The sequence below is a fragment of the Podarcis bocagei genome (genome assembly GCF_964188305.1).
Source record: "Podarcis bocagei genome assembly, chromosome: 12".
Lineage (NCBI taxonomy): Eukaryota > Metazoa > Chordata > Lepidosauria > Squamata > Lacertidae > Podarcis > Podarcis bocagei.
Window position 1 is genome coordinate 47,655,364 of NC_138137.1, and position 13,614 is coordinate 47,668,977.

Here is a 13,614-nt window from a genome sequence, read left to right on the forward strand (position 1 = left end):
CACACGCGCAATCCAGCCCACAGAGGGAACTCCGTGGGACTGATCCGGCCCAGGCAAGATACACCTTGCTGACACCTGCCTTAACGCAACCAATGAACCATTCCAGTTCAGAAGAATAATTAATACAAAGAGTAACAGAAATGCTTGCACATTACAGTGGGTTTTCCCACTGCATAGCATTTAAGAAATAAGATGTACGAGGAAAGGGGAGAAGAATAAAAAGTCGTCATGTTATAATTTGTGATACTGTACTTTGTTTTTATCACGCTAGATGGGTTCTCTTCCACCCTGCTCCATAGTTAGCCAGGTTCTCTTTTGATGACAAAAATGTACATTTCCTTCATTTATAATAATGTTCCAAGTTGCTCTGAAAAGCTGTGAGTCACTTCAATCAATATTTTCAAATATCCCTGTGGTGACTAGTGATTGCCAACTGTAGTGGCATTGTTCACTGGGGAATGTTCAAGGCAGCAATCAAGGATGTTTCTTTGTACAGAAGAGTGCGGTTTTCAAAGTTCCCATTGGCATTGCTTGGGAGCCACCAGGCTGCCAACATTTAAAGCCCAGTTTGGGGAGCCTTAGGTGCTGACAACGTAGTAAACGCAGCAGTTAAGAGACTGAATGGTGAACCAGAAAGTCAGTGGTTTGAATTTTGTTTCTGTCATTGTGTCTTTAGCCACAATGCCTTGACCTCAGCCCCCTGGGAGATACCCTGTGGCCACTACTGGCACCTGGTTGTGGAGGCCAGAGCTCAAACAATGGCATTAATGAGCCTTAATGGAAACTGTTAAACCAGGGAAGGTCCTCTGCTGAGTCAATGCTTGCAGCTGGATCTTCCTTGTATTCCCAAGTAAGGTTGTTCCTCCCAAATAGATCTTTCCTTCCAAGTAGACCTCTGGTGACAGAGCCTTCTGGAAGCCAACTAAGCTATGCACTGGGTCTACTGACACCTTTGCTCCTGAGGCCTAGAGGGTGATGCAGACTTGGGTGATGAATTGAGGACTTGGGATAAGGTTGGAGGAGTTATTGAGGGGCCTAGGCAAGGCATCCCTGTAATGGGATTATTCAGGCTACCTTGGACAGCAGCAAGTTCTTCCATATCTTTGTTTGGAGCTGTGCCCCTTGCCTAGAGAGATTTCCCTAGGATCTGGGCTGGAGAAGTTAATGACTCCCTGTGGTCAAGGAGTGTGTCGCTTTACTAACTTTTTCAACCTGCAACATCAGACAGTTACCTATTAAAATGAAAAGCCACAGCTTTCATAGCTGGTTATCACTACCTTCTTAGCACGTCAAGGATTCCTCAGTTTCTGCTATAGAACTAAAATATATGTTTTGATACCAGTGGTTGTTTTCAGCCCAAAATGGCATTGGGTTGTGCCCAGTGCTAGCCTTACTCAGAGCAGTCCCATTGGAATGAATGAACATCTTGATGTAAACTGCTCTTTCGGTAGATTTCATATATTTTGGCATGCATCGTGATTTGCATGTAAATTGTTATTTCTTTGCTACACGTACCTTCTGAGGAGTAATGATACATTCTAATGACACTTGGAAGCAAAGGGTCTGTTGGTTAGGGAGATTGAGTTTTGCTTCAGTCAGTCAGTTTATTTGTTACAGTGGTTCTCTGCACGTTTGTTTGCTGAGTGAGTATGCAATTGTATCAGCATACTTTATTCAGCCTATAACTTCCAATGCTAATGTATTTACTTATTCTTGAAAAACCTAATAAAAATGATTAGGTGTGCTTAGTGTTATGAATATATTTCAGTTGTGTCCTTTGTTCAATTTAACAGGTAAATGGGATTCACCCGGAATGCAGATTGCAGCTGGAGCTTCATAAAGAGGAAATAAAGTGCATGGAACTTTTAAAAAATGCCAAAACCGTGGGTTTTAAAGGTAAGAAGACAACTTAGAGAGTGAAAAGAAAAGAGTGATTCAGTCGTGTAGCCTTGCAAATAAGTCCACAAAAGCTACTGGCCTGCAAATGGAAGGAACCTGTTAAGATTCTCGTAGCCTCCATTTCCATGCTGGCTGAAAATGAACGGAAGGTCCCTTCTCTTTTTTCTTTTTTTAAAAATAATTTTTATTGATTTTAACATATAAATTATAAAATGTACCACAAAACTTATCACTTATACAATCTTTTTAGACTTCCATCAGCACCACCGTTTTATCCACTTCTTATACATTTCTTAACTTTATATTGCCTTTAAATCTCTTAACAAATTATCCTTCCCCTTATCCATTTTTGCAATACTTCCAATAATACTCCTCACAAAACTTCTTGCAAACCTACAAACGTTGGCTGATCTTCACAAATACTTTTCAAATAGTCCGCAAACTTACTCCAGTCTTCCGTGAATTTCTGGTCCCACTGGTTTCGAATTCTTCCTGTTAGTTTATCTAGTTCTGCATAGTCCATTAACTTCATCCTCCATTCTTCAATCATCGGTAATTCTTCTTGCTTCCATTTTTGGGCCAATAATATTCTTGCTGCTAGGAAGGTTCCTTTTCATGGCCAGCATTGACATGGGACAGGGTTACCCACCACCCCCTCTGCCAGCCTGTTGTGTTTCCATGATTACTTACTGTAATTAGTAAATTACTTTTATTTTATTCCATTACACGTAAAATAAATGTACAAAAACAAATGCAAAAATACAAAAATATCAGAAATGACAAAGAAAGGACCCATCCATTCTGTTAAATTTGTCAACAAAATCAGAAGATGTGAGGGGACATCTGTTGGTAGAAACATTTAGATGTCCCTGTTTCCTGCATACGGTGCCACAGGGTCCTGGAAGTTAGTTGTGACCACACAGTATAAAAAATGTTATGGGTCTTCTAAGCCTTTGGAAACCTTTATATTTTCTGCCCCTGCCAGGTTCCATTCACTTTCATACCACAGAGATATCTGAAGGTCGTCCACTTTCGTGCTGTGGATATCCTAGCTGCTACCAGAAGCCACAACACTAATTCTTTAGCTTGCAGTTTTTGAATATGACCATCTCATATATTTAGAAGTGAGCGCTGTGGGATCATTTGTCTGGTAGTCTTTGAGACAGTATATAAACATTAGACCAGAACTCTTTCACCAGTGGACACTCCCACCATAAATGAAAAGACATTCCTAATGCCCCAATGATGACATTCTAGCCCTCCAAGGGCAGGAGCAATGGGGAGCAGCAAATAGCACAATAGTAGATCCCTTATGGGAATATCGGAAGCTGCCTTGTACCAAATCAGACCCTTGGGCCATCTAGTTAGGGTTGTCCCCACCAGCAGGCAGAATGAGGCAGGCGCTTTAGGTGGCAGATAGCTGAGGGGCAGGCAGCAGTAAGGTGTTGGAGAACAACTGTGTGCTGAGCAATTTGTTCTGTGCCTCTGAGGTAGCCTTGGTGGAAGATGTTGTCCCATCATCAGTGCTGAAATCAGATTAAATGTTGGTTTTGGTCCATGGAAGAAGGTGGGTGATGCCGTCTTCATCAAATTGAGCTCTCCCTGCATATAGTTCAGTACTGTCTACACTATAGTTTTTCAACCTTGAGTCTACCAGATGCTGTTGTACTACAACTCCATCATCCCTGACCTGTCTGAGGATCATGGGAGCTGTAGTCCAGGAACTGTGGCTGAAGAACTTAGTTGTAGGGCTGTACTTAGAATCTGCAGGATTTCCTTGCACTACGTGAAGATGTTTGGATTTTTTAAAATGATAAAATGTCTTATGGGGCAATGATTACATTTTTAAGATGAGGAGAAAGTGCTTGGAAGGAGGTAGCTGATTCCATTCCTTTCCTGTCTCTGCTTTTAAAACAATTTTTCACTATGGCTTTAAGTGCAATGGAACAGAAGATTATCAAAAAGCAAATACAGAAGTGAAACATTTCCCACAAGCCAGTGCCTCAAGCAAGGCCATCTGCTCACAATGTAAATAAATGATCTTTCATTCTTCTCAGTAGGGAGACAATAAATACAGCAAAGGGTTTGAAACAGAAAAGTAAACACATATCTGCCTGTAAAAGAAAATGGATCAGTAGCAATGAATTCAATTAGACTGGGTGCTGTGAGTCAGAATTTTAAAAGAGTCTGTTATAGGATTTTTGTTTTAATTGGCAAGGATATCTTTATTTGACAAGGATTATAAGGTTGCCAGCCAATTGGAAGGGTGGGTTGAGAGCCAATACAAGCCTGCAGGTTCCTTGCAATCACAGAGAAAATGAGAAAGCCTAATTGCTGTGCTGGTTTATTTTAATTATTTTCAGTTTAACTGTTGTATTTATATTCAGTAGCCCTGTAAGATAGGTTAGGCCAAGAAGTATAGCAACTGGCACAAGGTAACCCAGTAAGCTTCTTGACTGAGTAAGGATTTGAATTTGGGTCTCCCTAGTCCTAGGTCTAGTGATGTATGGAAGTGAGAGCTGGACCATAAAGAAGGCTGATTGCTGAAGAATTGATGCGTTTGAATTATGGTGCTGGAGGAGACTCTTGAGAGTCCCATGGATTGCAAGAAGAACAAACCTCTCCATTCTGAAGGAAATCAGCCCTGAGTGCTCACTGGAAGGACAGATCATGAAGCTGAGGCTCCAATACTTTGGCCACCTCATGAGAAGAGAAGACTCCCTGGAAAAGACCCTGATGTTGGGAAAGATGGACAAGGAGAAGGGGACGACAGAGGATGAGATGGTTGGACAGTGTTCTCGAAGCTACAAACATGAGTTTGACCAAACTGCAGGAGGCAGTGGAAGACAGGAGTGCCTGGCGTGCTCTGGTCCATGGGGTCACGAAGAGTCAGACACGACTAAACAACTAAACGACTAAACAACAACAGTCCTAGGTCATATTCATACCATATGTTTAAATGCTATGATACTACTTTTAACGGTCATGGCTCCTCCCCCTCCCCCAATCCTGGGAGCTGAAATCGACAATTCCCAGAGTTCCCTGAGAACAGGGATTGACTGTCCGAACCATCACTTGCCATGCAAACCAGGATCTCAAGCCAGGATTTGATCCTAGGTTTGTTTGGGCTAGCAGAGTATGGATGAAATGACAAACCATGGTTTGTTTCAAAGCAGGATCAGTGTGCAGTGGGATTAGTATGCAAACTGAAACTCCTCCCTGCTTATTCACGTAATGCCAAACCTTGGCTTGGTGTTCTGTTTAAATGGAACGTCTAAACGTCTAACTCATTCAATCATGGCATTTGCTGGCTTGAAAGCGTATCTGACTGCAGGAAAGCTAAATAATTGCTTCAGTGAGCAAAGGACATGGAAGTGCTAGGAAACTAGGGGGGGTTGTGACCTCCCGCCCATAACGTGTCCTATTTATAGAGCACACAATAACTGCCTTAGTTGAGGCCGTGGGGAACTTTGTTTTAAACGGAGATGCAATCGTGTTGCTTTTATGGTTTGCTACGGGTCCAAAAACTGTGTGGATTGCCTCGTATAGATTTCAGGATTAGAGCATGCTTAGCAGTCACAAAGCCCACAGCAAGCAAACAACTCCAGAGATGAAGTTGAAGGATTTATCTAAGCACTAACTTCTCTACCTTCCACCCACAAGAGAACTGTTAAAGGCAAAACACTGCTGGAACTCCCTGGAACTTCTAAGTACTTTAGAAGATACCTGATGGATCTGATCAAAGACCCATCTAGTCCATCTTTGGCCAATCACATGCCTATGGGAAGCTCACAAGCAGAGCATGTATTCAATAGCTCTCTCCTGCTTATCACCTCCCTCAACTGATATTCAGAGGCCTACCCCTTCTCAGACTTGATGTAATATCCAGGCATCGTGCCAAGTAGCCATCAATACCTTCTCCTCCATGAAATCTGTCTTAATCCCTGTTCAGAGCTGTACCAATTGGCAGCCATCACTACACCTTGTGGGAACAGATTCCACACTTTAACTATATGCTGCGCAAAAAAAGATAGCCTTGTCGTTTGCCCCTGGCTCTTCCGAAGAAGAGTGGAACACAAATTCTCCTCTCTGCCAACCCTCACCGACAGCTTTAATTGCCGTGTAGCATAACCCTATCCCTGTTGACTCAGAAGTAAGTCCCCAGAAGTGGGTTATACTCTCAGGTTAAGTGTGTATGTGATTTGAGTTTAAGAGGGTAATCCTATAGAGGGGGTGGGGAGGGGAATCCATAACAGAGTTCCTGTTACTTACTACCCCTGTGGCCAGAGCAGAAAAATATGCTTTCCCCTTTTGTTTCTTTAATTTGACTTAAAATAAATAAATAATTAACAGCAATTAGCCCTTGCTTTGGGCATCTTAAAGAAATTAGGGTGTTTTGGACCCAGGGCCACTCTACAAGTGCCCTGATTTAGACACTACAACCAGTAAAACGGGACGCAGGTGGCGCTGTGGGTTAAACCACAGAGCCTAGGACTTGCCAATCAGAAGGTCGGCGGTTCGAATCCCCGCGACGGGGTGAGCGCCCGTTGCTCGGTCCCTGCTCCTGCCAACCTAGGAGTTCGAAAGCACGTCAAAGTGCAAGTAGATAAATAGGTAGTGCTCTGGCAGGAAGGTAAACAGCGTTTCCATGTGCTGCTCTGGTTCGCCAGAAGTAGCTTAGTCATGCTGGCCACATGACCTGGAAGCTGTACGCTGGCTCCCTCGGCCAGTAAAGTGAGATGAGCGTCGCAACCCCAGAGTCTGTCACGACTGGTTACCTTTACCAGCAAAACACCCACAGCAGGTAGAGTTTTCCATTCCGGTGAAGTTTTCTGCCAGCATTCTGGTGTTCTCCAGAGTACAGGTGCGTTCCTGCCATTGCACCACCTCTTTCCTAGTGCAGCAGCAGTTATAGCAGGGATGGGAAACCTATTGGACTACATCTGTTGTTGTCCCTAAGCACCGGCCATGTTGACTGGGGCTGATGGGAGTTGGAGTCCAACAACAGCTGGTTCCCCATCCTTGATTCCTTTAGTCCGTCAGCCAGACTTCCAGCCAAGGACTTCCCTGCTGGTTGTTTTAAAAGCCATTTGGAGAGTTTGGTATGAACAGTGCTTTTTTCTGGGGAGATGCAGAGGGACACATACCCCTAAACATTTTGTGAATCTTTGTAGCTTTCTCCATTTACTGTATTTATTTTTCTTGAATCAAAATGAGAGTACCCCTAAACATTTATTTATAGAAAAAAAGTACTGGGTATGAATGTTGCTTAAAGGGAAGCTGCCCATTAATATACATGTTATATCTTGATGGAGCCAATATAACCCCCACATTAGACAGAGCTTTCAGGCAAGTTTGTTCCTCCCCAGAGCTACCCCTATTTTTTCTCTCTAAATGATTCAAGAAGCAACACAACTCAGCTGTCTAAATATAGTAATTTCCAGAAGGCTGCTTGGGACACTCTGGCTTGGGTTGCCAGCGGGGTCTTCGCTATAGACCATTTAGGAGCATAGCTGTCAACTTTTCCCTTTTCTTGCAGGGAATTCTATTCGGAATAAGGGAAATTCCCTTTAAAAAAGGGAAACGTTGACAGCTATGTTTAGGAGATGTTCTGAGCTGGTTTTGCTACTGATAAACGGTCTGGAAGTGACATGTGACTCACATTGGTAAATTTGTTAACATGTCAACAGAAACTCACAACAAAACCCTCTGCCTGTTCAATCATCAGTAAAGGCTAATTCTCAGATTGTTGTGCATAGAATGGCAGTCCCAGTATATAAGAAAACCTAAAGTGTGGGTTTTTTTAAATATAGACATTATAAGGATGTCAAAAAGTAAGTTTCTATATTTAGTGTTGTCAACATTCGAGCTGAGTACAATATTTTTGTCCTGTATGTGTTTCTAATAGCAAAAACATATTTTTCCATGGTAATAAATCACTTTGCGATATTTCTTTTTCTTTTTCCAGTTTCTTCCATAATAATAACAAGGCTAATTGCCAAAAGACACACAAATCAGGCCTGAAACGATTGTCCACATTCTTTTGATAGCCCTAAGCTGCATATTAATGATTCCTGTTGCCCTCGTGACGTTTTATAGTTGCATCTTTTTATTACCAGGTTCACTGGAACTAATTTTGGGTCACGTTTTTCTTTTCACATGCAGCAGTAATATGAAGTATCTATAAAACTCTTAGAATTATAAGCTGGGAAATGTGGAGAGAGTTTACCGTGTGTGCGCCTGTGTGCAAAAAATCTTAGTCAATGCTTACTTTAAAAATTCATTTCCTTGGTTCTTACCAGCAGGTTTGCAGCAGATTGATGAGAGGTAACAGCCATTTTAAAATACAGTAGTACCAAGGTTTACAACTATAATCCGTTCCGGAGGTCCGTTTGTAAACCAAAACGGGTTGTAAACCAAAACGCGCTTTCGCCAATGCGGCCTCCAGAAATTTTTTGTTCGTAATCCAAAAAAAATGGGTTGTAATCCAAAAAAAAGGTTGCAAACCGGGACACTGCACTTCCGGGTTTGACATGTTTGTAATCCAAAACGTATGCAAACCAAGAGGTATGCAAACCGTGGTACCATATACAGGAGAACCTTGGGTTACGTTACCCTCGGGTAATGTAAACTTCAGGTTGCGAAAGCAGCAAACTCAGAAGTGTTTCACTTCACGAACATGCACAGATGCGGTCTACCACCCCGCGCACATGTGTATAACAGTGATCCTTAGGTTGCGAAAACCTTGGGATCTGGCCAGACCTCCGGAATAGATCCCATTCGCAACCAGAGGCAGCACTGTGTAAAAGTTGAGATGCATTGAAAAGTCCATTCAAGTCTAGGCAACTCCCCATTTAATGGGGAGGGGTATATTCTCAGGCACCGCACATTTAAGTAGAATCGTGTATATTGGGGACACTATTGAGAAAGCCTGCAAACACCCTCTACACTTCTGGAAACCTTTAAAAAACCAAAAATCCACCACAATCACTCCCTCCAAACCTCCTTGCTCAAACCCAAACTCTCCACAGGCCTCAAAGGTTGGTGCAAAGACTCCTGGGGTTGCACTTGCAAAGGCTTGTGGGATTGCTAGACACCATTTTTGTGCCATTTCTACGCTCTTTTAGGGCTGTTTTTGCCTCTTTTCATTCTATTTCTGGGTCCGTGGCAATGCGTGCATGCACATTTGCCTAGATTGTGCAGTTTGAAGCTCAGAGCTCACAATGCAAAGAGCGCTGGTGTTAGAGGAGAAAGGATGCCAAAGCCTAACTGTTGTGATTTCGGACTCACACCTTGGAGCCTTCCATTAGCCTATGATGACAAGCTCACTCTCTAGCTCCAGCAGGGGAACGTTCATCAGTAGTCTGTGTGTACACAAAGAAAAGCTACCTTCCTATCAACATCTTTCAGATATTTTCCACAAGTGAGGGAAAGATGGACCTTTGCCCTTCATCTCTGGAACAGACCCAAAAACATCGCACTGGAGCAAAAGAAGTAATTTATTCGACTGTCCTTTGCCACTGGTATGAATTCCGCATCCAGTCGAGCCAGAAAGTTACTCATTTTTCAGTACGTGCATAATTACCAGCGCTGCCAGACTTTTTTAAAATATAAATTTAAAAAATAATAATTGATTGTCTTTTTGGGATTCTTGTGTGTCAGGTTTCTAATGCTGCCTGTGGCCTAAAATCAACTGGGGGGGGGGGAGAAAGCCTGGTCTGGAGTCCTGTACGTGGACTGAATCCTCTTTGAGGGGCCAGAATAGGTGCCGTAAATCAAACAAACAGGGGTTCTGCCCACATAGCTTTGCTAGCGACACCTAAAATGTGAAGTTACCCCAGATGGTAATGGACTGATTGTCCCTGGTTAGGATCAGAAATGGACAAAAACAACAACCTTGAACTATATCCCCCACAAACTTGGAAAATAGCTCAGTTTCTTCCAGTCCAATTGGATCTAGTTAGCAGGTTGGGGAAGCTTATTTGACCTCCCTTCATCTTTGTCACTGTGGCTTAGCAAGAGAGAGAGAGGAGTGCGGCATCAGTGAGGCGGTGGAGTCAACAAGGTGCAAGCGCTCCAATAGGAGCGCTGGATTGGCTGCACTGCTGCTGACCTCACAACCCGCCTCACACAGAGATAGGGGACCCTTGTCGGTGGCGCAGGGAGCACCATGGAGCACAGAACCTAACCGTGTCGCGCTGCCTGTTGAAACAGTTATGAACAGAAAGTACGACAGGAGTCCTGTGGATTATGGCTGCTGTTTGTGTACTCCAAGCCTGTACATGGTTGAAGACCAGAACACATGAAATTACAAACACACCACACCACCTGCCTCCACAAAGACCTATGGTAGAGCTCACAATATACCTGCGCATCCCCATTCCACTGTTATGGTGGAAGGCAAGCTTGCTTGCCCCTGCGATTGAGGGGGCCGGCACCGCACAATGTGCTCACATCACATGTTCACGCCACATGATGTGCCGGCGTGAGATGGGCACGCCACACGGGTTGCACACATTGCGCGGCAAGCACAAATGACGTGCGCATGTCGCCGTGAGATATTGAAGAGCAAAAGGGGCAATTACTTTGTACAATCCTGGAAGTCTGTTTCAAGCATTTTCTTGGACATCAGTGGGTGGACCGGAGTCATGTCAAATAGGTTTATTGACAGTTTGGCTTCGCTTGTATTGGATGCAGGTTACAAAGATAACAAGATCAGTATGGGATAGTTCTGTGGGGGTAAGATACGCAGCACGAGCCTATGCATGTTTATGCATGTTGGAAGTAACCCCATAGGAACATTTCTATACGCCCTTTCCCTAATAAAATTAATAACAATAACAACAACAACAACAACAACAATTTATTTGTACTCCGCCCATCTGGCTGGGTTTCCCCAGCCACTCTGGGCAGCTTCCAACAAAGATTGAAAATACATTAAAATATCACACATTAAAAACTTCCCTGAAAAGGGCTGCCTTCAGATGTCTTCTAAATGTCAGGTAGTTGTTTATCTCTTTGACATCTGGTGGGAGGGCGTTCCTCAGGGCGGGCACCACTACCAAGAAGGCCCTCTGCCTGGTTCCCTGTGGCTTTGCTTCTCACAGTGAGGGAACCAACAGAAGGCCCTTGGTGCTGGACCTCAGCGTCTGGGCAGAACGGTGGGGGTGGAGACGCTCCTTCAGGTATAAGCCTCCAATAAGTTTTGCATAGTCAAAAGTGGCTTACAGACATGTTTAAATAAAGTTGTTTACAGTCTGAGCAGGAGCATACAGATTGGGGGGGAAGGACCATAGCTGGCTGGTAGAGCATCTACTTTTCGTTATGAGAACCAGATAATGTTCACTGCAATGCCAACATTAAAAAGTGATCTTAAAACCGGAAGTCAAATGAAAAGTGCAGCCATAAAGAGAGAAGATCTTGCTGGCAAGTGATCTAGAGAAGTAGAGATTTACCCTTACCTTGGGAAGATATTTTTTGACCCATCACCAGCTCCTGTCACAGGGCAAGAAACTTGGAGATGTTTCCAAACAGGCTATGCAAGATTACATATGCTCAAAGGATGTCATTGCATCAGTGTGAGGGACCCCTTTAAAAAACAAACATATAGATAATAGATTAGCACTTCGGAAAATTTGATTGAAAAGCAGCTATGGGCAACTCTCTCTCTCTCTCTCTCTCTCTCTCTCTCACACACACACACACACACACACACACACACTATAGCATTTTAAAATATTCAATCAATCCTGTGATTGGGGAGCAGTTTCACAAAATAACCTAATTAAGGTGATTGCAGATCATTAACTTGTATTTAACTCAGGTAGTTATAATTAATAGATTGAAACCCAAAAATAATTAACATAAAGTCAGACTGGTTTCCAATCCATAACTGCTATTTCATTATAATTGCTGTTTCTTTAAGATGCAATCCGCTCCATCAAAGTAACGACTTGCGGTTCTTGATTCTTCCATTGTAGGCCTTACACTTTTTTTTTGCATAAATCATTAATGCACAAGATGCTTGTATAATTTCACATGTCCCAAAGTCCTTATGCATTTAAATAAACACAATAGCAAATCTAGTTTTATGGGTTTGGGTTTTCTTTTAAAATCTTTATTAATGATACTCACCGTCCTCTAGTATTTGGCATTGTCCTGCATGACCACTACTTATGGTAGAATTGTGGGGTTGTTGCTGTTTAATATGACAACATTGTCAAGAAAATGGTTCCTCTACATAGCCTTTTGAAAGAAAACTGTATCCAAGTAATTGAGATGATGTTGTTGAATTGAGGCCCCTGCGCTATCTAGGCTGAGGAACTTGTTTCAGCTGTGTGGGAAAAGCCACCCACACCAAAAGACTAGAATGTTCTAGGCTTTAAGCCTCCTGATTGGTTCACCCCTCTTGCGTTTTGCTGTTTGCTTTTATTTCCCTTTGTCTTTCTTACCTGTTGCTTTGCGACACCTAGGAAACCATATTTTCTGTGCTCTGGACTACAGCTTTTGGGTCAGTGCTTTATGGTATATGCACAGGGTTAGGAAAAGCTAGCTTTTCTGTTTCAGTTTGATTTATAATTTAGGAGGCCACACCTTCACCTTCACCTTCCTGCTCCCACTCACCTTGCAGATCCAGTAACACTTCTCCATTTTGTCAAGTTGTTCCTCCTTTGATCCCATCCGTCGTTTCTCCAGGCCATCCAGCAACAGAGAAAACAGATTTATCTTGCCTGGCTGAGACCATTCAAGAGCCTCTTAGTAATTTAGCATCTTGTCGGATAGTACAGTGTCTACAGACTCCACTTTATGTTTTTAGGAAATGAACATCCACGTAGCCAAGAACATTTTTTCAGCAGTTCTATGAAGTGTAGGGTTGGATTCTTGGAAACGCACTGCACACACAAAAATCAGAGACAACACACTTCATCAAGATAAAATGTCTTTGGACCATGCACAAGGAAGAGCAAAGTGCAGATAGACCATCCTTAAACAAATGTCACCCTCATTTCATCCACAGGGGACGTTCAGATTAGAGCATGGGTAGGCAAACTAAGGCCCGGGGGCCGGATCCGACACAATTGCCTTCTAAATCTGGCCTGCGGACGGTCCAGGAATCAGCATGTTTTTACATGAGTAGAACGTGTCCTTTTATTTAAAATGCATCTCTGGGTGATTTGTGGGGTCTGCCTGGTGTTTTTACACGAGTAGAATGTGTGCTTTTATTTAAAGTGCATCTCTGGGTTATTTGTGGGGCAAAGGAATTCGTTCATTTTCTCTCTCAAAATATAGTCCACCCCCCCCCCCACAAGGTCTGAGGGACAGTGGACCCGGCCTTCTGCTGAAAAAGTTTGCTGACCCCTGGATTAGAGGAAGGTTCTTCTGCTAGACTCGACTCTCTGTAAGCACCATACACTCTCCCCAGTTTTACCAGGCTACCAGTTCTGAATCCTTGCTTGTGAATTACGTAGGATGGCAGTGCACTTGTGGCTTTGAATGTAGGCTTGTTCCACCTGCATCAAGTGGAGGAGTGTGATCTGTAGTGACAGAGTGGTACCTGGTGTTGATAACATTCCTGCAGCCATCACATGTTGGAGGCTGGGTGTTTGCAGCTGGGGGCCCGCTCTGCTCTTCATGCAGGGAGCTTACTCGAGGGCAGCAGACTCCCCAATATAGACATTCAGCCCCCAGTGCCTAGAGAGGTGCAGGAACAGGGGT

At 43.3% G+C, this 13,614-nt stretch overlaps 1 protein-coding gene and 1 long non-coding RNA gene across 2 annotated transcripts in view; both read left to right on the forward strand.

Moving 5' to 3' along the window:
• Window positions 1-13,614, forward strand: part of LOC308569802 — a 109,603-nt gene that overhangs the window by 49,050 nt on the left and 46,939 nt on the right. The gene's annotated exons all lie outside the window — the stretch shown is intronic.
• VIPR2 (vasoactive intestinal peptide receptor 2) overlaps window positions 1-13,614 on the forward strand; it is a 52,946-nt gene that overhangs the window by 6,692 nt on the left and 32,640 nt on the right. The window contains exon 2 of the mRNA XM_081163798.1: window positions 1,794-1,896. Coding sequence (XP_081019924.1) covers window positions 1,794-1,896 — 103 coding nt within the window. The remainder of the gene's footprint in view (window positions 1-1,793; window positions 1,897-13,614) is intronic.